The sequence below is a fragment of the Pongo pygmaeus genome, chromosome 6, assembly GCF_028885625.2.
Source record: "Pongo pygmaeus isolate AG05252 chromosome 6, NHGRI_mPonPyg2-v2.0_pri, whole genome shotgun sequence".
Taxonomy (NCBI): domain Eukaryota; kingdom Metazoa; phylum Chordata; class Mammalia; order Primates; family Hominidae; genus Pongo; species Pongo pygmaeus.
In genome coordinates this window covers 115,700,003-115,727,096 of record NC_072379.2, presented here as the reverse complement: position 1 = coordinate 115,727,096, position 27,094 = coordinate 115,700,003, and the positions used below count along the sequence as shown (strand labels likewise).

The 27,094-nt window shown below is 37.0% G+C and overlaps 1 protein-coding gene across 19 annotated transcripts in view; it reads right to left on the bottom strand.

Annotated features, from left to right (window-relative positions):
• ST7 (suppression of tumorigenicity 7) overlaps nucleotides 1-27,094 on the bottom strand; it is a 275,445-nt gene that overhangs the window by 199,586 nt on the left and 48,765 nt on the right. For 4 of the 19 annotated variants that reach the window (XM_063667791.1, XM_054495538.2, XM_063667787.1 and 1 more), the window contains exon 1: nucleotides 8,427-8,836. The exons of 9 other annotated variants lie outside the window; for them this stretch is intronic. Coding sequence is in view for 7 of the 10 variants with exons in the window: in XM_054495538.2 (XP_054351513.1) it covers nucleotides 8,427-8,448 (22 nt within the window). In the remaining 3 variants the exon portion in view is untranslated. Of the gene's footprint in view, nucleotides 1-8,426; nucleotides 8,867-14,103; nucleotides 14,239-27,094 lie in introns of those variants that run through there. 6 more of the 19 variants (XM_054495539.2, XM_063667790.1, XM_054495529.2 and 3 more) reach the window with 5 other exon arrangements.

The window sequence follows — 27,094 nt, the reverse complement described above, 5'->3', positions numbered from 1 at the left end:
CAACAATGGCATGCCTAGGTATCTACCTAAAAGAAATGAAAACATATGTCCACATAAAGAAATATACATGAATATTTATATATGCAGCATATATATTTATAGCTATATCTTTAACATACGAAGTATGTGTTAATTATCCATGTTATCGGTAAGGTTTACAGTCAAGAGTAGGCTATTAGTAGTTACGTTTTTAGTGGTAAAAAGTCATGTGGATTTTCAACTGTGCAGGGATCAGAGCCTCTAACCCCTAAGTTGTTCCAGGGTCAACTGTATAGGCATTCCTGCCCACAACCCCAGCTGAGCCCTAAGTCAACAGCTAACCTCAACTGACAGTATATGCCAGAGCTATCCTAGAGATCCAGTTCAGGTGAGCCTTTAGATGACTACAGCACTGACAGAAATCTAACTGCATGAGACCCTTCATGAGAACCACCAACGGAGTCCAGTCAACCCACAGGACTGTGAAAGATAATAATACATAATTGTTTTAAACCAGTAAGTTTTGAGGTAGTTTGTTGTGTAGCAATGGGTAACTGAAACATCATTATACCAACACAAGACCTAGGAAAGTTTCAGATGAGAAATTCAGACTTCTGAGACAAGTCCAGGCTTGGACCATCCATGCATACCACCAGGCCAGACCCTACCAAAGCCTCCCCCTGAAAACTAGGTGTTCTAGAAGAAGCCAGAGGTGGAGGAGGTAGTAAAGAATACCCCAATGGAGTCACTGTGATTTCCTAATCTATATGCATTACTGGTGGGCTTGCTACCGCCCAAAATATGCCAAAAAGCCTCAATCTTAACAGTCTGAAACGCTTACAAAAAAAATGTAAAATAATTTTTCTAGTTCTTGAAATTATATCAGTATTGCAAGCAAACAATTCTCAATTTTCGTGCTGTACATAAGCTGATGATTATTAGTAACTCATTATTTTTACTTAACCTTTAAGAATGGTAAGCAAACTTAGATTAGACGTAGTCAACTTACCAGTACATGGTAAATTATCAGTATATGGTAGTTTACCCACTAACAAATTTGGGCTTAGTAATAGAAGTCCATATGCTATTATTTTGTTTGTGTCATTTGTTCCTGCTCTGAAGGATGACAAGAGCTGATTACTGGCATGTTTCTGACATGTACCCATTATGTGTGATAAACTCCTTAGCCTAGAAAATTTTATTAAACTCAATATTAACACCCTACAAGCCCACACATCATATTTTCAATGATATTACCTTAATCCACAGCAGATTCAAATTTTAAAGAACATGAGCACTTGATATATGCTAGGTACTCTGTTACACTCTGGGGATTTATCGTCAACTGATAGAAATTTCATTCAGAAGAGCCCAGTGGTGGCTCTGAATCATTAACACATTGACATTACTGAGAACCATAATGTGACACAGACTGGTGTGTTTATTTTATATCATTCATTCATTTTAGAGAAAGGGTCTTGCTTTGTTACCCAGGCTTGTCTTCAACTCCTGGGCTCAAGCAATCCTCTTTCCTCGGCCTCCCAAAGTGCTGAGATTACAGGCGTGGGCCACCATGTCCAGCCCAGAATCTAAAGAGACATTTTTGGAACATTTAAGATTCTTAACTTTATTTTATTTTATTTTATTTTTGAGACAGAGTCTCACTCTGTTGCCCAGGCTGGAGTGCAGTGGTGTGATCTTGGCTCATCACAACCTCTGCCTCCTGGGTTCAAGCGACTCTCCTTCCTCAGCCTCCTGAGTAGCTGGGACTACAGGCATGCGCCACCATGCTCGGCCAATTTTTGTATTTCAGTAGAGACAGGGTTTCACCATGTTGGCCAGGCTGGTCTCAAACTCTTGACCTTGTGATCCACCTGCCTTGGCCTCCCAAAGTGCTGGGATTACAGGCGTGAGCCACCGTGCCCAGCCCTTTATTCTTAATTTGGTAAGTATTTGTATGTTTATTTAAATATTTATGTGTCTATTACTCATACTAACACAGAAAACACTTGCACTGATGAAGTGTTCTGAGTGGACAACATTCCAACCTTTAGTGGCTGACGCTAATCCTGCAAGAGAGCCACAACCAATCAATGATGCTTGCCACAGGGCATCTGGCATTTGCCAACCCTGACCCATTTCATTTCATCAGTTTCACACAGTCTCCTCCCCTCAAACCTCCTACTGGGTCCCTTAAAATATTCCCATGATAGAACTTCCAGTCTTCACCCAGCCTTAAGAAGTGACATCTCTCTTCAGCCAGTATTTTCCACTGCTGGACTCTCTCTCCACAAATGCCCCTTGATAAGCCCTACCCTGGCAGATATCCAGGTCCCCAAAGGCCAATTCCCCTAACATAGAGAGTTCATTGGATAAGTCACACTGTAAGCTTAGACAGTAGATGGTTAAACCCTGGTAGTACATGGTAGAGCCATGATATGAATCCAAGCAAGTGAAAGCCAGAGTCTCTGCAATTAGTTGCTGCATCTGGCATGTGGTTGCTGCCATTTCTAAACAAGCATTAAATTTCATATTCATTTTTTTGCTCATAAGTATCTGAATTAATTACTAATACAAATAAAATATACTGAAAATCTTACTATTTACTATTCTAGCACGGTAAATGGGACCTTTTAAATAACATAGCATTTGTGCATTTTCTTGTTAAAAACATTAATAATTACGTTAACTCATGCTTTATACTGACTAGGAAAAAATGGAAGGATATCAATACTCTTCAAAAAAGGAATAAAAAAATGACTATACAATTTATAGTGTCCATATAGTCTCGTATTGAAAATTTAACAGTATTTGAACATAAATTAATGCAGTGACTATTATTAATGTTTAAAAAAATACACATGATCAATGACTTTTCCAGCTCAGAATCCATAACAACAATGAATCCTATTCACATCCTGTGTAACTCAAAGGGGATGCTATGGGGAAAGTTTCCATTTATGGTAATTTTCCCTAGACTCCCCACAGTTTATACAGGATATGAATCTGGTCCATTGTGACAATGAAAACAACAAATCACTGAAGACTCACATGTAATTTTTTTCTGAACAAACTACAGACTAACAAATAGACCAATAATGAAGTGAAAATAAGAAATCTGAGGATTTAAAAATAACCATTGCATATTTTTATTCCATTTCTGTACTAGTATATAAATATGCAGAAGAAAAAAATTTCTTTATTTACTTTAAAATATTATCTTGATACTAAAAATTACAATGTCAACTACTAACAGCCAAGGAACTCAAACGGAAATTTCACATCAGAATGTGTGTTATCAGAAAAAAAGAAAAAGTGATATGGTAAGATGAGTCAAATACATTATATGAACTTTACTTTTTCAAGCTCCTGTATGACTATGTTCCAGTATAAAGCCTATAATCCATAATTATTTTTCCATGTTTGTGACTTCAGCAGTCTGTGGTTTTCTACTTATCTAATGTCATGCAATATTTTTCTTTTACATTCAATGCTCTAAGTGCAGACTTAGAGGTGGGTTTTTGTGCATATACTTAAGTATTTCTATTTTTGTTTTAAGACGAAAGCATCTAAAATCCGATGCAGCTAAATCTAGTAACCAGATTAATGTTATTAATGGGAAAGGAAAATGGCTCATGTTCCTAAATTATCTAATTTCATATGACAAATAATAATAAAAAGGAAAACCAAATAGAGTACTAAAATGCCAAACATACTAATAGCAAAAACAGCAGTCTCTGACACAATGATTTAGTAATAATTAGATGCTTATTTTGAGAAATGGTCCAGATGTGAACAGCCATTTTTGAATGACCATCGTTACTATTCAAATCTCAGCCAATTCACAGAAATTACACACCACAACAACAGGCCCAAGTTTAATCTCACATGTGACCAGTTACCAAGAATGGCCTGAGATGCACATAAAAGAGTACAACTCACTTTTTTTTTTTTATCAGAGATGTCTGTTTAACTACAGTATCTTGGTGACTTAATATTGCTAGAGTATTATTCATTTGACTACCTCACACAATGGCTCAAAATTTCAGAAAATTATCTAGTTCTTGGTAACATGGTACCACACTCCCTATTAAAACTGAGAAGCTGTCAGTTTCAACTTAATGCACTCATCAGTAATGAAAACCAGAAGCAACAACTGAACTTTTGGTGCCCATCAAAGACAAATCACATGGGGTATCAAACTGTATCCCAAATTATTTCCAGCACCTGGCTGCGTACCCCAGGTGACGTAGATATCCAGGGAATGGCAGGGAATATGTGTGGACCAGCCACACCAGAGAGAAAGAGGACTCCTGATCCCCTGACACAGCCATCCACTAGTTTCTCATCTCCACTAAGCTCAGATTGGGGGATCCTACTAAAGCTTTGTTGGTTCTCTGGTGGTTTATTTCCCCCCTCCACAGATGCTCTAGATGTTCTTTTTAATTATTATAACTATACAAAAAATTTTGGAAGAAGGATAAAATAATGCTATTTGCCCCAGGGACACTCTGTTTCTCAGCAGGTAAGGTGTTGCTCTCTTCACTGGACTAATAAGGTAGGTGCTTTGGAAGATGCATTAATGTGTTAGACCAGGGCGCAATTCCCACCACAGTACTTCTTAAGTGGTACCCTTGAGAATTGAAAAAGCAAAACATGGGAGAGGAGACAAGAGGAGGACTGAGCCCAATAAATGCTAATTAAATAATTCATCATACTTAAAGTATCTACTCTTTGAAGAATAACTGGCTTTATCAAGGAGGATGTAACCAGATGTCAGCAGTACAAAATCAGTTTTCCTCAAAACCATTTACTCCACAAGAAGAAAGGATGAAATTTTTTCTCCCTTTCTCCCTAAAAATATTTTTTCTTCTTATAAAATTTTAGGAGAAAAATTGTTTAATTTTGAATAATTTAATCAATTTATTTTAAAATATATCATTAAATCAACCAAGTGTGGTGGCTCACACCTATAATCCCAGCACTTTGGGAGGCTGAGGAGGGAGGATCACCTGCGGTCAAGGGTTCAGGACCAGCCTGGCCAACATGGTGAAACTGCATCTCTACTGAACAAAAATACAAAAATTAGCTAGGCGTCATGGCACATGCCTGTATCCCAGCTACTCGGGAGGCTGAGGCAGGAGAATCGCTTGAACCCAGGAGGCGGAGGTTGCAGTGAGCCAAGATTGTGCCACTGCACTCCAGCCTGGGCCACAGAGCAACAGGGTGAGACTCCGTCTCACACACACACACACACACACACACACGCACACACACACACTATATATATATATAAAAAATCAAATTAAGAACTCCAAATATACATTTTAATTATCACCCTCCTCAACAAAACTTGATAGTACTTTCTTCTTACACCTAAATTATTCTGACCACAGAAACTAAAATTGTATATCTTCAAAGCAGTTAAAGAGCAGACACACTACTCCCATTTTTAGACATGGGAAATTTTAGTAAAGGAAAAGCTCAGTGAAATACATCAAGATGGTAATAAACGGAGTTACAGAAGCTATACTTCCTGCTTTGTGATGATTAGTCTACACATACTATAGAACACCCATTTCAAAGTTAGCCCAAAATAGGTTGATTGTGGCCAATCTACACAACTGTGGGAGATTCAGATTCACTAAGTCAAAGAGATGAGACTAGTATCATTGGAGATATTGACGAAAGCACTGTCAGGCATAAAAGAGCATTTATTAATTCTATTGCCATAGAATTAATAATGTGTAAGTCTTTAACTTCGAAGAACTGGAGTTTACTCTTCCACATAAATTTTTTGGTATTTTAAAGGCTTTTTTTGTGTCTGTTTTTTTGGTGAGGGAGGGTGCAAGTATTTAAAACAATATTATTTCAGTAAGACAGAACGTATTATAATGTGATATCCAGGCTACTGCAAATTTCTGACCTCAAAGGTCTGAAACATAAAATCAACTTAATCAATACAATATTTGAAAATGAAGACATTTCCTTCTCTTACAGGCAAAGAGCAAGCGGGAGATAAAGAAAGTTTAAAAGAGCCACTTACAACATGAATCTATGGCATCAGAAGTCAGAATAGTGGTTACCTTTTCATGAAGAGGGGAAATAATATTGACTGGGAAAGGCCACAAGAGAACTTCCAGGGGAAATGGAAATGTTCTGTATTTTGATCTGAGTAGAGTTCTATGGGTATAAACATGGGCAAAAGTTCACTGAGCTGCACACTTAGACTTAAGCATTTTACTGCATGTAAATCATACCTCAATTTAAAAAGTAAAAGCATCCTATACAAGTAAGGCACTGCAACCATAATCAAGGGTAAGAATCAAGAAATCAGAATAAGTTAGAAAAAAATTAACCCTTACCAGGATCTACCACAGTACTGTATACAGAATAGATAGTTAAACAAGTATTTCTTATGATAATTTAGTAAGAACACCCTAGATGGTTTGGGATATCCCTTTTGAACTAACTGGAATTTCAAATGCGACTATTTTCCTGAATATTTTAAATATAGTTTCAAACCTAAAAAATAGCCTCCAAAAGGTTGAAATCAAAGGCCAAGAAAGCTATGTCTCAGAACACAAAGAAAACACACTTGCCCTAACATTGAATGCAGACTTAGGGTATCTTCTTTTTTTATTATTATTATACTTTAAGTTCTGGGGTACATGTGCAGAATGTGCAGGTTACATAGGTATACACGTGCCAAAGAAGGCAATTCATTTTCAACACGATATCCACTGACAGTATGAATCTACCTATAAGCAAGAAACAGAGCTTAACACTCACGAAAGACAAAAAATGCTAAAAACCTGTATGATAGTATTCTGTCTTCTGAAGGATATTCTATTCTCTTCAGTAATCTAGTAGCTATGGAGGCCACAAGCAACCAGCAGTTTCACATACAGCACATAGGTGATATTATCAAAAGATCAGGTTTGATGATCAGGAAAGGCTACGTGTTTGCTTGGTAACACTGAGCAGACAATGTTAGAGTCCCTAGTCCAAGAACCAAAGACTTCTGCACTGAGTTTTAACTTCCATTTTTGGCTAAACCAAGTAACAGGTCTAATTTTCCTTTAGTATATAATTATTTCTGTCCATACCTAGGCTCCTACATAAACAAAATTCCATGACTGAAATGAAACTGGACAGTCTTTGACATTTAGTGATCTATTTCTATTTCTTAGATAACCAATTCTAAATGTACCATTAAGTGAATTAAAAAATTATGCCTAAATTATTAGGAAATAATACTGTCACATGCTGAATGGGACATTACATGTCATTATTATTCTAACACGACTTTGATTAGGCAATGTGGTAGTCTGAGATGAGAAACTTCTACAGTGAAACAAAAGTAATTAACCTTTTTAAAAAGCCAAGCAAGAAACAAAAGAACTGAGGATTATTAGCTCTCTTGAAATGCTGCTATTCTGCAATAATCAGCTATGCACAAACAGTCACACTGATCACCTGAGATCAGAAAACAAAGGTCAAATTACAAGTTCGTACGAAATCAGTTTCCTAAATCCCTCCCCTAAACCCCTTCTCCCTGGCAAAGATAGTGGCTTGCCAATATTTAATGCTCTAGCCAGCAGGTTGAAAGTCTCTTTAGAAATTCTTATCTCTTTTAGAAATTCTTAACTGTCATCTTTGCTAATAGACAATGACAAAATATTCTGCAGAGCCTGTACAACTGCATTGATGTTATATTTCTATATCAACATTAAATAATCCTCACATAGGTTGGTTATAATTTTTAAAATATCCATTGTAGCTGTCTACAACTGCTGTCCTGCCTAGCCCATTGTGCAGGGCCTTCTCTGCACCAAAGCAATTTCATTGTATAAGTTTTTTAAAAGATATGATCCTGCTGGACTGTGATGCTAGCCAGCATATCAAAATTGAAGCCACTGTGGGAAAAAAAAAATCCATCCTCAAAAATAAAGCGATTTCTTATTCATTTTGAATCTACCTATAATGTCTATGTTTTTGTAAAAATATGGAAGAAGAGTATATAATGATACCTATTTATCTCTTTAGATAAAAAATGTAAGCCTTTCTTTCCTTTCTAATAAACACTATCATCTCAGATCCTCCCAGTATCTATTTTAAGGTTTAAGCACCATTATGGAGCCTACAACAATAGATCAGTGACAGGCCTGATCCCATCAATTAACACATTCTAGGGTGGCTGTATGGATTCTGGTCTTCCTACCTCCCTCTTAGAGGCCTGGTTTTGACACATTGACATCCCTGGTCTTAAGGATGAATAACCCAGTTAAGGGGAGTTCCTTCCCTGAGACCAATTCCTTTGTAATTAGAGCCAAAATACAAAGGTTGTTAATGACCTAAGGCAAAGTGATATGAACTCTAAGCCAATGAAACCATGACAGCAAGCAGATTTCTAAATAGCAGAGAAGTGGGATCCATTTACTTACATGAAGATTCAGTGCCAAACATGGCTGGCTCCAGAGGCTGCTTTTTAAAAATTAGAAGAAAGAAAAGGGGGAAAAAAAAGAAAGAAAAGCGAGGAGAGTGTACATGTGAGAGTGAAGAGATGAGCCGGCTACACAGCAGGGGTCATGAAGCCAGACAATGCAGTCCAAGCTGTGTCCAGCTGCCAGATTCTCCTGTTACGAGCTTCAGTTTTCTCCCGTGTGATTGAAATGCAAGGTCTCTTAACAGCACCAAAAACCGAAGAGCTTTTGAAAATCCACTAGGCAAATGAAGGCCGACGTGGCTCTTCTGGGATGCAGTGAGGCTGGACTAGGTAGCAGCAGGGGCAGGACTGGGAGCAGCAGCAACAGCGGATACTGCAATCCCCAGCCCTGCTGTAGCAGTAAGACAATAGCAGGGCTTATGCATACGCTGGATGACGTCAGGGACACTGCACAGACCGACTGCGCCGCTTGAGCCAGAGGCTCCAGGGGCTCCAGGAGAGCAGCGTGATTGAAAGGGGAATTCCTTTGTCACAAAATGCACAAGACCGAGAGCCACGTATACATTCCCCTCCTGCGCAGCTCTTCATCCCATGATACCAGGCAGTAAAAGAGGACTCAAAGAAATTTAAATATTGGCTTTATAGCAATTAACCACAAAGACATCATGCGTATCAGGCTTCTTGGTTTTGCGCAGCGTATAGAAAGAACTTTTCAAGGGAATTAAGCATATCAGAAATGAGAAAAATTATCTGCCTTTAGAAGTAATTACAGAAGAGTTCATTGTTATTTTCTTGAAGCTTATGGTAGATTGACAGATCAAGGATTGTACACTCAATCACAAGTATGTGAAAATATGTATGCTATTACACATATATTCTAGGCACATAAATACATACAAATGTAACAGTAAAATAGTAATCTTAAGTACTTAGAACACTGCTTGGCACACAGTGAGTACTCAAATGTAGGCAATTCCATTACTAGCTGTTTTGCAACTATTATTCAAATGTGAAAAACGCTGCTCTAGGAATATATTTACATACATGTATTTCTCCTATTTCTTCATCATGCCTTACATGAATTTCTGTCATTTTCCAGAGCAATTCTGTCATTTTAAGGCTGTGTGCACACACCTGTGTATACCTCTGTGTGAGTAAGCATTTGTGAACAACACATTTCTTTTTGATCTACCCACACAAAGAAATAATTGAAAATATTTTATCTCTTGACTCACTGGAACAAAAAATGTCTTCCTGTATTACCATATTCTTATAAATCTGTTTTTAAAGAAAAAGTACTAGAAGCATATGAACTTTCATTAGCTATCCAACACAAGCCAAAAAAAAGTTTTGTTATGTTTTTAAAATGCTGAAATGCACAAAAAGTAAATATATATACATATACACGTAACCCCACAATCCCACACTTTTAAAATCATATACAGTAGTTCAATAGTTCAAGTCTCCTCTCCACCCATTCATCCAAGGTATATACCTTTTCTACTTAATTTCTTGTGTTCACAAAGACATGTCTTGATCTCAATACAGTTTTTAAATATTAAATTCTGCTATGAAAGTAGAACCACATATTACTTTAACATCTAAAAATATCATTAGTACTTTTTCTGGTCAGTATATGTAGGATCTACCTCATCCTTTTAATGACTGCATAAGATTCCATTGTATGAATGTACCACAGTTTATTCAGGGTAACTTGATCTTTAGCTTACTAAAAATGCTGAGCCATTAAGAAGAATATTTGATGATGCTACATAAGATAAAGAACAAATCATCTGTTGTGGGAAAGAATAACAATAGCTAATATTTACTGAGTATTTACTATGTGCCAGGCACTATCCTGGGTCCTTTACATGTATAAACCCATTTAATCTTCATAATAACCCTACAAGGTAGATACCACTTTTATCCACATTTGACAGATGGTTAAATACTTTGTCGAGGTCACACAGGTAGTGAATGATATACTGGGCTTCAAACTCAGGAGTCTGGATCCAAAGCAATGCTCTTAAGCACACTACAATAATGCCTCTTTCTTGAACAATGAATAAATAATCAGCAAAATTATATTTAAGGATTTAACTGAAATGAAGGGAAAACAGAAACCCACTCAAAATGTGAAGGAAAAAAAATCCTTAAAAGAGAAAGGTCATCAGAGAAAGAAAAAAAAAAAAATCACAGAAAATTGCAGGAGTTAATAAAAATGTATATACCTTCAAAATAGTCACATCAACAACCAAAGGGGAATATCAATAATGATGTTGAAATGTAACTGTAGGAAGTGGGAAAGGATAATACAGTTCAAAAGAGTGGAACCTTAAAGCCAGAATATTGTCTTACATAAGATCTATTTTAAATTGCATATGAGATGTTGTCACATAAATAGTCACTCAAATAGTGGATGGATGTGGCTATCAGAAAGGCAAGAGGGAAAAGAGAATGAGAAAATGGCCCCTGGGTTAGAGATATTTTCAAACAGAGGCCATGGTCTACATGTAATAACTGCTTTGCCGACTCATTTATGTTGCTCCTTTTGTTGGCTCATACGTGAGAGGGTGTATATTTGTGTATGAAAATGCATTTTTCTGAGGGCCTATATTTACTTCTTGGCACAGGCTTCTAAGAGTTAAAGGCTGTGATTTTTTTAAGTCTACTTTTTAGACAACTTTTAGACTACTAAAAAACGTCTACTTTTTAGACAACTGTAACAGGATCAGTATGCTAAAAACATTAGGCATCTCACTTGCCAGGAAAACCGGACACAAATCTCAACCTCTGACTCCTATGAAGATTTCTGTTATGTGGAGGAGGCCTGAGGCATTTCTAAACACTTTAGAACGTTTGGATCCACATTGTTGAAGACGATCTTTGACCAAAATGATTCCAAAAGTTTAGTTCATTCCAGTTCTCTCCTCTAGTCAGCTCAGAGAAGGAACACAGAGTTTAATATGTTGTCTAAAGAAAATGTAATGAAGAAAAATGAAGGATGAATAAAACTGATCTGATATCCCTTACTAACCCCCCTCCAAAAAAAAAAGTCATACAATACAATCCAAACCCAAAGTGATCTTTGGCTTATCCACTCTGTCTGAATACCCCTGCCTGCAACCTTGCCCTTCCTTCACAGTAAAGACAGTGCTGTTAATTTCTAGATAAAGTTAGCAACGAAAGGAAGGAAAACATTCAAAATAGTTTAGTGGTCAAAATAATAATCATTAAATGAGAATGCTATTGACAAAGAACAATTATAGCGAAAATCTTAAAGCCAGTCAATAGTCACTTTTAAAGGAAAGCCTATCAAGCATTCACTCAACAACTATTTTCTGGGAGCTTACTGTTCTACACTCTAGGCATCAGCCATGAACAGAGTCCCTCCCCTACGAAACTTGTATCTTAGTGAGTGAGACAGAGAAACAAACACGTGACATGTCAAGTGATAGTATATGTGATGAACAAAGATAAAGAGGAATTAGAGGATAAGGAGTAATTGAATGGGAAGGTTATTTTAGGTAAAATTATCAGGAAAGGCCACTCTAAAAAGGTGACATTTCAACAAGACCTGAAAAAACCACATGGTTAGCCTGAAAACCACGTGGAAGGAAGAGTGTTTCCATGCAAAGCCCTTAATAGAAGTGTTCTGGGCCCCTTAAATTATTTTAATAATAAATCTATTCTTGAATCATCAAATATCAGTTTTGAAAGATATCCCCTTCAGTGCTATAATGATGCCATTAGTACAAAAGTGATTGTGCTGAAAGCGAAATAAATGCTCTTTTCTAATACAAAAAAATCACTCTGCCATGAACTGAAAACATGAGTTGTTCTCTTCAAAGTTTAATAGATTAAATATAGCTATCTTTTCAATGAATGTGTAAATGTTTATAAAAATCACTATGAAAGACAACATTCAAAAGGGCTTCCCACCACATCAGACAGGTAATTTAATTAATGTATTTATTAATGTGGTAAGAACTTAAACCATATTTTTTTCTCTACAGCACACACAACTAAATTTGAAAGTGCCATATCTGTGAATTTCCTTAAAGTCACCTCCTTTGTTCACACTAAAGTTCTTAGTTTCTTAGTATTCTCTTGATGTCTATTTAGAATAAGGCTGTACATCTTAAACTATCAATTATACATATATAAAGTATTACTTAAGAACAACAAAGAAATGTTTTAATGGCAATATACAAACTATAGAAAATGAAAGAATTCTTCAATGATGGTGTTCTTTGTGGGAGGAGGTATAAATTTATAACTAAAAGCATACTCATAGTAAAGCTCTGTGGTAGGATTTTACAAATTTGATTTCTTTGCATATGGCTAAACTGTGTTCCTTCCTGCTTCAACGTAGTACCACACATAAAGTGAAACTTCTAAAAAGGTGGGTGCATTTTATTTCAGAGCCCTGGAACAAAAATTCTGGCATGCTAATCTTATGAGGAAAAGAAAATCAAAATGCACACACAAGACACAGATACAGGTATACTTGCTTTAAAGAAACCCTAAGATAGAATACTAAAGATTTATAAAACAAATCTTTTGGGGCAATTAATTGCTTTAAAATGTTTTATCTTCAAAAAGTATCTACCCCACAAGTCCTTTAAATAGCAAGCTCCTAAAAGCTATATTTTAAATGATCAATTTCACAAAACTTTTATTTGCACACTGTAATTAACTGTCTTGCCAAAGATCCACCTACAGTTATAATTTATAGATACTGTAGAAGTAGAGTTCGATCCAGATGCACACTGGAATATATATTACACTGGGTATGAAAAGTGGCCTCTCTCTGCCCTAGAAAAAAAATCTTCCAATTCTTCGTTCTTTAGTTTAAAAGCAATCTGTCTGCAAACAATGTCGCCATTACCCAAAAGTTCAAATTTAGGGCAATATAATTCTGAATTGGTTGCACAAATTTTGGGCAAAGACTCATGTCCTTACCTGATCACTGCTTCACCTCCCACCCACACCTTTACCCTACCAGATGTAAGGGAATCGCCCACTTACTCATCAAGTAACCACCACCCATGTTTAATCTAACCTTATTTCTAAACATGTACCAATTTACCATTCAGTGAAACTAGAAATTGAGAAACAAGGCTATGCAATTTTAAAAAGGAAAAGGTTAGAAAGGTCAGAAAAGGTCAGAAAAATCTGGGCACATTTATACTCAGAAAATTTAGGATAAAAACTGAAATTCTCCAATTCACTTCATTACATTAACACCATCTAAAAGAGCCATACACAAGCACAAAACCACCACCACAATAACAGAAACTCTCTGTAGACTGTGTACATATTTTATTCCCTGTGTGGAATAATCTGAACTCAGATGTTTGTACTTTAAATCCTCTGGCCTAAGGGGAGAAATGTGGATTAATTATGGGTTGGAGTTTATTTTAAGTCCATTTAAGTATGATCCAACTGAAATGGAAGAAACAACAAAGGTATGTCTCAGAAATTCCCTTAAGCACTTATCCTAAATTAATCACAATTTGGATAAAACAAATTCATACAATACTCAGGAATAAACTGATGCACAATATTTTTAAAGTACTCACACAATCAATATAATTTTTAAAATATAAATTCAAAATATTATTTTTAAAGTAATTCTACATAACTGGAAAATATTTAACATTTAGTTTTACCTGTATAATCCATAATGAAGCAATAAGCAGGAAACTGAGTATTTTCCAAGTACAACTCTATCAGCCAGAAAATGAAACGGCTCCCTGGACAGACGAACCATTCTGGGGAAGCCTCCTGCCATGTGACATTAAGCACACCCACACTTCTGCTTATCTCTCTCAAGCGGCAACGGCTGGGCTCTGCTCTCCTTTGCCTGGTCTTTTAAAGTCGTCCTTAGAAATGTCTCTCAGAAAATAACTGTTATTTACTCCCATTTCTCTCCTGTATTAATTATTAGGTTAAAACTAAATTTTGGTTTTAGGTTAAAACTCTAAATAAGAGAAAAAATAAATTATTTTATTCCTGTAAGTGAAAAGGACACAAGATATCCATATTTCTTCCTAGTACTCAATGATATGAAGCCACATAACCTGAAAGGAATCAGCATCCAAATTTTTGTCACAATTTTGTCATTACATTCATTCATTTGATAGTACGTATGCATATTTTATCCATTTGTCCATTTGAAATAATTTGACTAATTTGAAAACAAACCTAATAAAGGTGATGCAAGAACAATTCCTTTATAGCATATCTAAGACCTCCAACTCATTTATCCAAGTCCTAAAATAGACATCAGCTGGAAAGGACATATGGTCATTACTGAGACACACTCTATCTGATGTAATCTTTAATGTCACATTGCCACATACCCTGAGCCATCTTTTTCCTCCATTGCCAATTGTTTCAATCTTGAGCATATCCTAGCTTACACTTTAAATAAACTTTAACAATGGCTATTTCATCTTGATACAATTCTTTACCTTGCCAAAAGACAAAGCATAAATAAATTTTTACTTTTTTTATCTTTTTTTAAGCAACCTGAATGGTTGGACAATTTCCAATTTAGAGTTATATCAAATACCAACCCCCACCCTCCACCACCACCAAATTGCAACCACTTTGAAGAAGATGAGGTACTAACCGTTTAGAATGGTTTTGCTGGAGTAGTGGGGTGTTTGGTTTTGCTTTTGCTACTTTCCTTTCCACTGAACAGGATTCTCCAAAAGAAATTATAAAGCTGACAATGCTATAAAATGTGATTTTGAATTTTCAATACAATATCAAAAGTGTGTAATACAAATTCTACAAATTCTAGGATTACTATTATCACTTAACAGGTCTCTCCAATAATTTTATTTACTTATTTACTTATTTTTATTTATTTTTGACAGAGTCTCACTCTGTTGCCCAGGCTGGAGTGCAGTGGCGCGATCTTGGCTCACTGCAGCCTCTGCCTCCTGGGTTCAAGCAATTCTCCTGCCTCAGCCTCCTGAATACAGTAGCTGGGACTACAGGCGTGCAACACAACGCCCAGCTAATTTTTGTATTTTTAGTAGAGATGAGGTTTCGCCACATTGGCTAGGTTGATCTCGAACTCTTAACCTTAGGTTATCAGCCCGCCTCAGCCTCTCAAAGTGTTGGGATTACAGGCGTGAGCCACCTCGCCCAGCCATCTCCAATAATTTTATAAAATAAATAAGAAAGTACCATTTCACTCAGTCGTCTAATCAGTGCTTCCTTACCATAAGCAGAGCCCATTATACCACCAATCTGCTACAGTCAAAAGCTGTTAATTCTCATCAACCTCACCTGTCACTGTTGCTAAGTGAGCCTATCTCATTTATTGGGCCTTAATTCTCTTTATCTTAACCTAGGGTACAGATTGGGAAGCCTTCCACAAGTTGTAACAATTTGATATAATTTCTTCCTGATAATTAAGATGTGCAAATGGTTAGAACATTAATGTTATGATTGTTTTAAAATAGTAAGCTCAAAATGCCTGATAATGACTACCTACATTTACACAAAACTTACAAGTGTGTGGAAACACTGACTGCCATTATCGAATATCACCTGGAATAACATTTTATGCTTTTCACAATTTAGTAGTTAGCATGGATTTTTAAAGCACTTATCTAATTATCTGAGTAGCATTATTTTAAGACTTTTTATTTTTATGCTGTATATTTTATAATTCTTAAGAGACAGATATTTTAAGGAAATGCATTTTATTAACGGAATGAAAACATAATGAAATATCTAAATTAGAAAGTATAAGACCGATGGACAGATGAGTAGATAGATATAAAACCTACAACCTACTTATAGTTAAGTGATTTTCCATACCTCAGAAATCCAGCAGAGGGTTAAAAGCCAGGCTTAACAGACAGAAAAGCCAAGTTTAGTCAGAGAAGATTCAACTCCCATCTTAGCCACTTACTAGATAGATTATCTTAATTAAGCAAGTTTTTAAACCTCTCTGAGCCTTGGTTTACTTATAAATTGGCAAAAGACCTAGATCAATGCTTGGAATGTATTAACAGCTAATATGTAAATAGCACTTTGTGTGTACCAGGCATTTTTCTAATTCAGGTATTAACCTATTTAACCCTTAAAACGACCCTACGAGGTATTATCCCCATTTTATAGATGAAGAACTGAGGCATGGAGGATAAATAACTTATCTAAGATCAGAGCCAGGATTCAACTGGAGTAGCCTCTAGCTCAGAATCCTTGTGCTTAACCAGTACACAATACTGCCTGTATAGAGTAGGTGATCATACGGTAGCCAAAAATTAAAAAAAAATCATTTCAAAAAACTAGGTTCTTTCCAATAAAACCAAATCTACAGTGGGCCAAACAGTTCAGTTCCGAATTCATAAAAATTCTTTTTATATTCTATGTTCAATTCCAACATATGAAAAAATTAAACAGAGAATCAGAATGAAAGGGATGATGTTTAGTCATTGTGATAGCTTAAAATGAGAGTGGCATTAGCCAGTAAAGCAGAAATAAGTACTCAAGTGCAGAAAGCTACAACCATAAAAGGACCTGTCCTACCCAAGGCACACTCAGTAACCACTAAATCCCACTCTGCTTTTCAGTTCTCCAAATGTCATAGCAGATACTACTTGCCTAGACTCTATAAACACTGACTGTAAATTCAAAGCTCAACAGGAGAGCCTTCAACTAGATCCCTCCACCCACCTCTCGAAGAATTTTCCTATCTCCTTCTCACTCTCAGCAAGTGAGACTTGCTGATATGCCTAGATGCCCCCTTCCCAGACAATCACATCATAGTCCTCTCCAAAACATATAACATTCACCTAAGTCAGAAGTTCTTCTCGGGTCACCTGTTCTAGGGATCACTATCCTAGCCACAACTTCCTGAGACAGCAGTGGGTTGCACTTACAGCATTCGGCACCCCTGAATCCCATCCCAGAGTCCTGCTACAATTTAACCCTTCATGATCCAAGTTGGAGAAAGAATCATTACTGAATCAAGAGACCTGGAGTCTAGCCAACACGGTCACTCATTACCTCTCTGATCTAAGATAAATTCTAGAACCCCTGTATGTATCTGTTCCTTCACTGGTAAAATGAGGAGGTGGAACTGGAAAATCCCTAAGATCTAGTCCAACTTTAATAATCTTGGACTCTACTTTAAACCAATTACAGTCAGAGGAGAAAACTCAAGTAACTCCTGCTGATACCTACTCCTTTTCTAGCCCCCACCATCCCCTCTTCTATCCTGCCAGGGCTTTGGGAACAGCCCCTCCTCAAAGGAGCCAGGATGTATTGTTCTAATCCAGCGTGTTTATGTTGGATGCTGATGTTCTGGGGAGCCTCCTCCTGTTTACAGGGACACTGTTCCTTTCTAGGCAGACCCCCAGTAACTCAGCCTGGTGGTAAGTAGACAGATACACACACACATTAACACACACACACACACACACACACACAATACTTAAACTGTTGGAGGACCTGCCTACTAGAGGGTTCATGGTTCATGGCCTGGTGGGTCACACCTCTTAGGACAATGTGGCCTGGGTGCCAGCAATAAAGCTTCTGAAGGAGACCATTCTTCCAGGACTTGATTGAGACAGCTGGACACAGAGTATGAAACTTTTCATAGATGACAGCTCAGGGGCTGAGACATAGCTCTCCTCTCTTTTTCTTTCAAGGCTTCCCTCCATGGACTAGTGCCTGCCACGCGAGTCCACGGTCCTCTACCCTCCTCAGAGGAGGAGAACGAGCATGGCTTCCACTTTACTCCTCCCTCTTAAATCAGAAAATCACAGCTTTATCATAATATCTTACATCGCATTTCCAACTTATACAATAACTGACTTTGTTATTACACATGTTTTAAAACACCAGGGTTGGATTATAAATGTTCACTCTATTTTTCTGCATTTCAGAAATGAAAATAGGGGGTTTTCCCTCTAGTCTCAATTCTCACCAACATGTGAGAGTTAAGTCAAAATGCCTTAAGGTTATTTCACATCCCAATTTCACCTTATTACTAAGTCAGAACAAACATTATCTAAGATATCTCATCTTGCTGCTCTCCCAGGCTTCTTACCACCCACTCCAGCCTGCATCTGCATCAGCATTTCTTTTCATGTTTTGTCATCCTCATTGGCTTTGCTTACTGAGCCCCAAGTCTACCTCATGGCCTGTCCCAAAATGTGAGATGACTCCACTAAAAAAAGGATTATCTGAATGCAGAAGATTCCTAGAGAGTATGCCCAGCTCCTCCCATTACTGGGCTCTACTCCCAAGACCTCAAAATTTAAGTAAGCTAAGACAGATGAGCATCTAGCACTAACCAGATAAAAGAACTACCCTGTGAAGTGAGGAGGGAATCCAGCTACTCAACTCAATATCACGACCCAGACCAGTGCTCCACATTCTCCATGGCACTAACCAAACTAGTTACTAGCTACCTAGAACCTAGAACCAAGGCAATGGTTCTGAGAAATTGTCAATTACTTTCACAGATAACAATCATCCTTATTGAGCACAAAAGCATAATTATGACCAAAGGCATGAGTAAAACATAATAAAAGATCTGCTTAACCAAACTCCAAACCTTCAGATAAGGGCTCTTTCTGGATACACAACACCTGTTTGTTGTTATGCTTTAAAAGGATGGTGGCAATGGTGGCAGGATCCCCGGTTCTCAGTGGCTGCAAAGCACAGATCTCTTATATGGTTGTAGGGCCACTCCCTTCTTACAGTGGCCTCAAGAGAACTAAAATCAAGTAACCACAGCTGGAAAAAGGAGGTAAATAACTTTTATAAGAGGTGTTGTGTGGTCTCCCAATCACTGATGTTTTAACTCTATCAGAAGATGACTATAAAAAAGGACATTGGGTTTATGTGTTTAAGGTTAGCCAATAAAAAAATACATAGCAATTAATCTTGATGTATAATTAGCAGTCATGAGAAACATTACTAAAGTTACTAAAATGCCTGATAAAAATAAGAAAGATTAAGATTTTCTTCCCACAAATACGAATCTAACAATAAATATGTTTATTCATTTTACATCCTGACAGTGATGGTCATTTTATATACATTTGAATCAAAGCTCTAGTGTAATGATCAGAATCAAACTACAGGTTTGTACAACAAACAGGGAGGTACCCAAGCCAGACATATCCCTCTGTAGAAAAGCTTCTTTAGGCAAACCACAGACCTTCCTGTGTGGTTTTGGTCTGTTCACATGATTGGCAAAAGGAACCACTGGAAAATAAGCAAAGAAAGTCATAAAAAATAGTCATGAATGGACTAGTGTGGGTTGTCCCAGAGGCCAAAAAAAAAGTGGAGAAGTTCTTTAAGGAATTTCTTAGCTGTAACATACAGCTGCAGTTCTAGGTAAGCAAAGATCACAAATTTCCATGGTACTCCAAAACAAATCATTCTCAATGTTTTCTAGCAGGAGCTGGCAAATCCTTTTTATAAAGGGCCAAATAGTAAACAGTTTAGATTTTGTGGGACCATCTGCTCTCTGTCACAACTACTCTATTGTTTCAGTGCAAAAATAGTCATAAACAATGCATAAACAAATTAGTGTAGCCATGTTCCAATAAAACTTTATTTATAAACTTTGAAATTAAATTTCTTGTAATGTTCATATATCATGACATATTGAAAATTTTTCAGCGGTTTAAAAATGTTAAAAAAAAATGTTAGCTTATAAGTCTCACAGAAACAGGTAGCCCATGGGCTACAGTTTTCCAACCCCTGTTCAACAATATTTACTGTGGTTGATTTGACCTTTCTCTGCAAGAGCTCTAATCTTCAATTAAGTCTCCGCCATTGACAAGACTCCCGAAGATAATGGAATCCATCAACAACTGCCTGATTGCATTAGGGTCAGAAATTCAAGAAAAGTTTCATCCCAATTCCCTTCATTTCTGATGATACTATGAACAATACCTCATTCCCTATCACATTAGAACTGGTGATAAATGCTCAATTTCTGAGAAATTGTCAACTACTTTCCCAGATAAGGAAAACCACATACCTCCAATCCACATACATCTCTAGCCCTTGAAGATTATATAAAAATGGAAATCATGGGCTAAGATTTCCAAGTCTCTTCAATTATATTATAAACCAGGAAAACTTTCTATAAAACATACTCATAGTGTAGAACACAAGTAATAGCTAGTTTGTATGAGAAAATCTGACCCTGTTCACCAACAATTGTTGAAAGGGAATTCTTGAGAAACAAGAAACAGACTACAATCCTAACTGCACAGTTAATTAATTTGGTTAGACATTTCACAACAGTATCACTTCATTTATGAAATGAAGCACTTAAAATTATTTCTGTGGTTTTTTCTAGCTCTAAAATACAACAATTCTGTAATGAGTTACGCTGATCATGATACCTACCTCATTAAGGGTTTGGGCATATTTCTATTAAAGTTCACATGGATGACTTTTTTTTTGTCATTAGCCTTCAGATAAGAAGCAGATAATTTCCTCTCTGCTTTTTTGTCTCTGGTTTTTTGAAAGGCTATTGAAAATATATTTCTAATCAAGACAACTGCTACATTCTTACAATTTTAACACAGATTCTTACAGTTTTAACACAGATATAGGTGATTCTAAGAGAAAATGTAGTGAAGTGTATTACTTGGAAAATGTTTCTAGAGACAGACATTTGTGCCTGTGCAACTATAGACTTCAAATTCACAGAGACAGAAAGTAGAATGGTGATTGCCAGAGGCAGGAGGAAGAAGAAAATGGGGAGTTGTTTAATGGGTACAGAACTTAAGTTTCGTAAATTGAAAAGAATTCTGAAGACTAGTTGCATGGCAATGTGAGCATGAGCTCCTAAGAAGACAGTCAGCCTGTGCTGTGAAGCTTTGAAGCCAGGAATTGACTTCTCTCCAGCTATGAAAGGCCTAGACGGCATCTTCCTCCAATATAACACTGTTTCACCTACACTGAAAATCTGTTGTTGAGTGTAGCCACCTTCATCAAGTATCTCAGCTAGACCTTCTTGATAATTTGCTGCAGCTTCTACATTAACACTTGTACTTTACCTTGCACTTTTATGTTATGCAGATGGCTTCTTTCATTAAACCAAATAAACCAACCTCTGCTAGCTTCAAAGTATTCCTCTGCAGCTTCCTCACCTCTCTCAGCCTTCATAGAACTGAAGCAATTAAAGAGAGTTCCTTGCTCTAAATTAGACATCGGCTTAAGGGAATGTTATGGCTGGTTTGATTTTCTATCAGACCACTCTAACTTTCTCCATATAAGCAATAAAGCTGTTTCATTCTGTTATCATTTGTATGTTCATTGGAGTAGCACTTTACATTTCCTTCAAGAATTTTTCCCTCGCATTCATATCTTGGCTAACTGGCACAAGAGGCCTAGCTTCTGGCCTATGTCAGCTTTTGACATGCCTTTGTCATTAAGCTTAATCATTTCTAGCTTTTGATTTAAAGTGAGAGGCATATGACTCTTCCTTTCACTTGACCACTTATAACTCACTGTAGGGTTATTAATTGGCCTAATTTCAATATTGTGTCTCAGGGAATAGGAAGGTCGAAAGAGAGGGAGAGAAACCAGAGAAAGGTAGGGCAATGGAGCAGCCAGAACACACACACTTATCAATTAAGCTCTCCGTCTTATATGGATGTGGTTTGCAGCACCCCAAAATAACTACAATAGTAATATCAAAGATCACTGATCACAGCTCACCATAACAGACATAATAATGAAAAGGTTTGAAATATTGTAAGAATTATCAAAATGTGAGTCAGAGACATGAAGTGAGCATGTGCCATTGGAAAAATGGCACAACAGACGCTCAATGCAGGGTTGCCACAAACCTTCAATTTATAAGAAGTGCAGTATCTGCAAGGCAGAATAAAGCAAAGTGCATCAAAACAAGGTGTGCCTCTATATGGTTAGGGTCAGAATAACTGGCTAAAATAATTATAAAAGTTTGGTAAGAATTAGGTATATTTCTGTTCTTACATTTGTTGAAAAGTATTAACTTTAAATGGCAATTATGCAAAGCTTATACAAATTTTAATTGTGAATAAAAAGACATAAAAATATAAAGAAAGAATAAACATTGTGCTGTTACATCTAATGCCTAGCAATGCTTGTTGAGTCAACAATTGAACTAGCTTGAGTAGAAAGCAACTCCTGAAGTCTAAGAAAGGGTACAAACCATTCAGAATAGGTAGTCATGTTACACTGCTACTGACTGCTGATAGCATTCTGAAAACACAAGCATGGTAAGAAGGAAAGAGTGAACTGTTGAAACTTTAAAGATGGAAGTAAGAGGATGACAGATTCATAACAACTGCTCTCTTTTGAAAGCTTTACTATTTCCAATAAGATATGGACACTGTTCTTTCAAAAGGCACATTGACTCTACTATAAATCAACCATGAAAAAGGTATCAGGTGGAAAAAGTACTGGAATTAAAGCAAAATCCACTTTGAAGCCTTCTTTAGGCAACTCTGCGCCTCAGTTTTCACAGACATGAGCTATGAGTTGCTATGAGGTTCATGAGAGATACTGGTGAAAGTGTCAATGGTAAAGTTTCAGGAGCTAGCATTATTTATTACTATTAATTTAATTACTATTGTTGACTCTCTTAAATAAAACATCTCTGAAACATTTCTATTTATGATCTACGTATTTATTTATGTCTAACAAACAAAATGCATTAGCTTTTTGAATGTTAAAATGCCTAATTAAAGATAAAAAATAAATACTTGCTATAACTTGGCCACTCTTTTATATGGTACTCTATCTTCTGAATTCAATTTAGTTTTCCCAGGACATTTTTTTAAGCAGAAACATGCCCTGCATACTTTTCATGAGCAGAATTTATTTTTAAGTTGATGTCTGGGAATTCAGCATACTACATCTTCAAACAGTGCTCCATGGTAGTCATTGTTTCCACAGTCCATCAGCACTTGGGCAGGAAGTGTGACAGGCGAAAAAGAAACTGAATCTCTTGGGGTCTATTAGTAATGTCCTTTAGCATTTCATTAAAACCTGACACACATAACTATTTGTAAAAATTGGAAATATTTTTACATTAGTAATAACCAATATGAAGGCAGAGACGAAAACAGGGGACATTTGTGGCTTACCATCACAGGAGATGGCTGTTAAGTGAAGTGGATTGAAACTGGGGCTAGCCTTAGGAACAACAGCCTTTAGATATTCCTGCTCTGTACAATGTTAAAATAATATTAGATTTTAAACTTACATAATGTGACCTGTTAACATGAAAAATTTGTTCTCATAAGTCACAAGAAGTGATAAATAAAATGAAGAAAAAAAATTTAAGTTATTTTTGTCAGTATTATAAAATACTGACAAATACATTCCACTTCTGTAAAATTAGATTTGACAGACCTGTCTTGGCATTTCATTGGGAATGTAAAAGATTCTAGGAATGTGTATATGTTTCTTTAAAAAAAAAGTAGTGCATTGAGAACAGATGATATCATAAGGAACAAAATACAGAGGCCAGTGGACTTCTAGGCAGTATGCAGTAGCAATATATTTAAACATAGCCATATTTTAAAAATAGCCAAGGAAACAAAAACATAAAACATGCTAAGTTCCCACATAAAACATGCTAAGTTCCCATTACTCCGAATTCCACTTGAATCAAATCTTCTTCATACAAATACAGATTAAAGCATCATAAATGTTTTGTTCTATCCAAAATATTCCATGGAAGATAAGTTACCTTTGTCATCATTTCTGTAACCTATATTTTTAGAAATTAGGTATTATTTTAAAATTATTCTAAAGCATTTACCTCTAAAGTATTACAGGAGAAAAATGAGAGTTCGTAGTCATTTTATTTTTATTTATTTATTTATTTATTTATTTATTTATTTTGAGAAACGGTGTTGCTCTGTCGTCCAGGCTGGAGTGCAGTGGTGTGATCTAGGCTCACTGCAACCTCCGCCTCCCAGGATCAAGCAATTCTCTGGCCTCAGCCTCCCAAGTAGCTGGGACTACAGGCATCTGCCACCACACCCGACTAATTTTTGTATTTTTAGTAGAGACGGGGTTTCGCCATGTTAGCCAGGCTGGTCTCGCACTCCTGACCTCAGATGATCCACCTACATCATTTATTTTCAACATATACAGCATATTTCTGAATTGTTAAGAGATTAAACAAGTTGAACATTTCATGCTTTCTCTCCAGAGACCTGCCCATGATGAAATGATACAATCCGGAGCCAAGTGGATAACACGAAGGCAAGGTCAAAGAACTCTGTAGCTATCAACTTACATCTCTGATTATCAATGTCCAAAAAATAATTTTCAGAAAATGGGGTTTCTTCTCCCTAATTTAACAATTTTACTGTTATATATCCAAAAGACAGTCATTTTCCATCTGGATCAAGTCAACATATTTTTCTGTCAAAAATGTGTGATCCATACTAATTGGCATTCATCCATATCAATGTAAAAAAAACTTTTCAAAAAAGAAAAAACCTAAATAGGATTTTTAATGGGATACCATAAAATTTAGTCTTTTCAATTTAAAAGGTAGACAACAGACAATGGCAGTCTCATTCTCATTTTGAGAAATTCTGACCTCAGAGTTGTAGAGACAATGAAAAACGAAGGAGAGAACTCTGAGCAGATTGTAGTCACCCTGCAAAGACACCCTCCATGTCACGTGAATCAAATCAGCAATAATTGCAGCCTACAGACAACTCATTCAAAAGCTGTCCTTTGAACAACTCAAAACCCCTTCCTATGAAACATTTTCTTAAAAAAGTCCTTCAGTACACCACAAGGAAAAGATATACACATTCGTCAGGTATGGTGGCTCATGCTCTAATGCTAGCACTTTGGGAGGCTGAGGCAGGAGGATCACTTGAGCCCAGGAGGTCAAGACCAGCCTGGGCAACATGGCAAAACCCCCATCTCTCCCAAAGTTATACAAAAATTAGCTAGGCATGGCCAGGCGCGGTGGCTCATGCTTGTAATCTCAGCACTTTGGGAGGCTAAGGGAGGTGGATCACCTGAGGTCAGGAGTTCAAGACCAGCCTGTTCAACATGGTGAAACCCCATCTTTACTAAAAATACAAAAATTAGCCAGGTGTGGTGGCGTGCACCTGTAGTCCCAGCTACTCGGGAGGCTGAGGCAGGAGAATTGCTTGAACCTGGGAGGCAGAGGTTGCAATGTGCCAAGATTGGGCCACTGCACTCCAGCCTAGGCGACAAAGTGAGACTGTGTCTCAGAAAAAAAAAGAAAAATTAGCCAGGTGTGGTGGCGTACACCTATAGTCTTAGCTACTTGGAGGCTGAGATGGAAAGATCACTTGGGCCCAGGTGGGGCTCAGGACACTGCACTGTATCCTGGGCGACAGAGTAAGATCTTGTCTCAAAAAAATAATAATAATAATACACACATTCTAAAAAACTAATTCAGGCCTGGCATGGTGGCTCACGCCTGTAATCCCAGCACTTTGGGAGGCCGAAGCAGGTGGATCACCTGAGGGCAGGAGTTCGAGACCAGCCTGGCCAACATGGTGAAACCCTGTCTCTACTAAAAATACAAAAAATTAGCTGGGCATGGTGGTGGGTGCCTGTAATCCCAGCTACTCGGGAGGCTGAAGCAGAAGAATTGCTTGAACCTAGGAGGCAGAGTTAGCAGTAAGCCGAGATTGGCCCTTGCACTCCAGCCTGGGCAACTAGAGCGAAACTCCATCTCAAAAAAAAAAAAAAAAAAAAGGAAAAAAAAAATTCAGTAGATGCATCTAATTTCATGTTGTCTTAATCATATAAAATCATAAACAGATTTTGTTATTATTAATTTGCATAATTTCTTCATTCAGTGGTTCATAGTGAAGAGATTCTGCCTTTAACACACATACATACAAACACACACACACACAGCCTCAACTACAATCCTTAGGAGGTTACCAGAGATTCTATATACCTGATCAATTTGAAACAGATTGCGTTGAAAATATATCATGCTATTAACCGGAGGTAATTAATGAAACTTGTAAACACAACAAATGCTGTGTAAAAACAATAATATTGTATTAGAACCTTGAAATCCTAAAATAATGGGTCTTAGTTCATCTCCAGTTAAAATTACTTAGACAAACTTCAGTGTTTAAGAGTGTATATTCATAAGGCTGGGCATGGTGTTGCATTCTCATAGTCCCAACTACTCGAGAGGCTGAGGTAGGAGGATCACTGAAGCCTAGGAGATCAAGACCAACCTGCACAGCACAGAGAGACCTGTCTCTAAAAAATATATAAAATAAATAAAGTATTTTATTTTATCTTACTTTATTTGAGACCTAGTCTTGCTCTGTCGCCCAGGCTGGAGTACAGTGGCGTGACCTCGGCTCACTGCAACCTCCACATCCCAGGTTCAAGCAATTCTCCTGCCTCAGCCTCCCGAGTAGCTGGGACTATAGGCATGCACCACCACGCCCAGCTACATTTTTTTGTATTTTTAGTAGAGATGGGGTTTCACCATGTTGGCCAGGATGGTCTTGATCTCTTGACCTCGTGATCCGTCTGCCTCAGCCTCCCAAAGTGTTGGGATTACAGGTGTGAGCCACCACGCCTGGCCAATAAAACATTTTAAAAAGAAAGTATGTTCATAAAACATAATGTCTT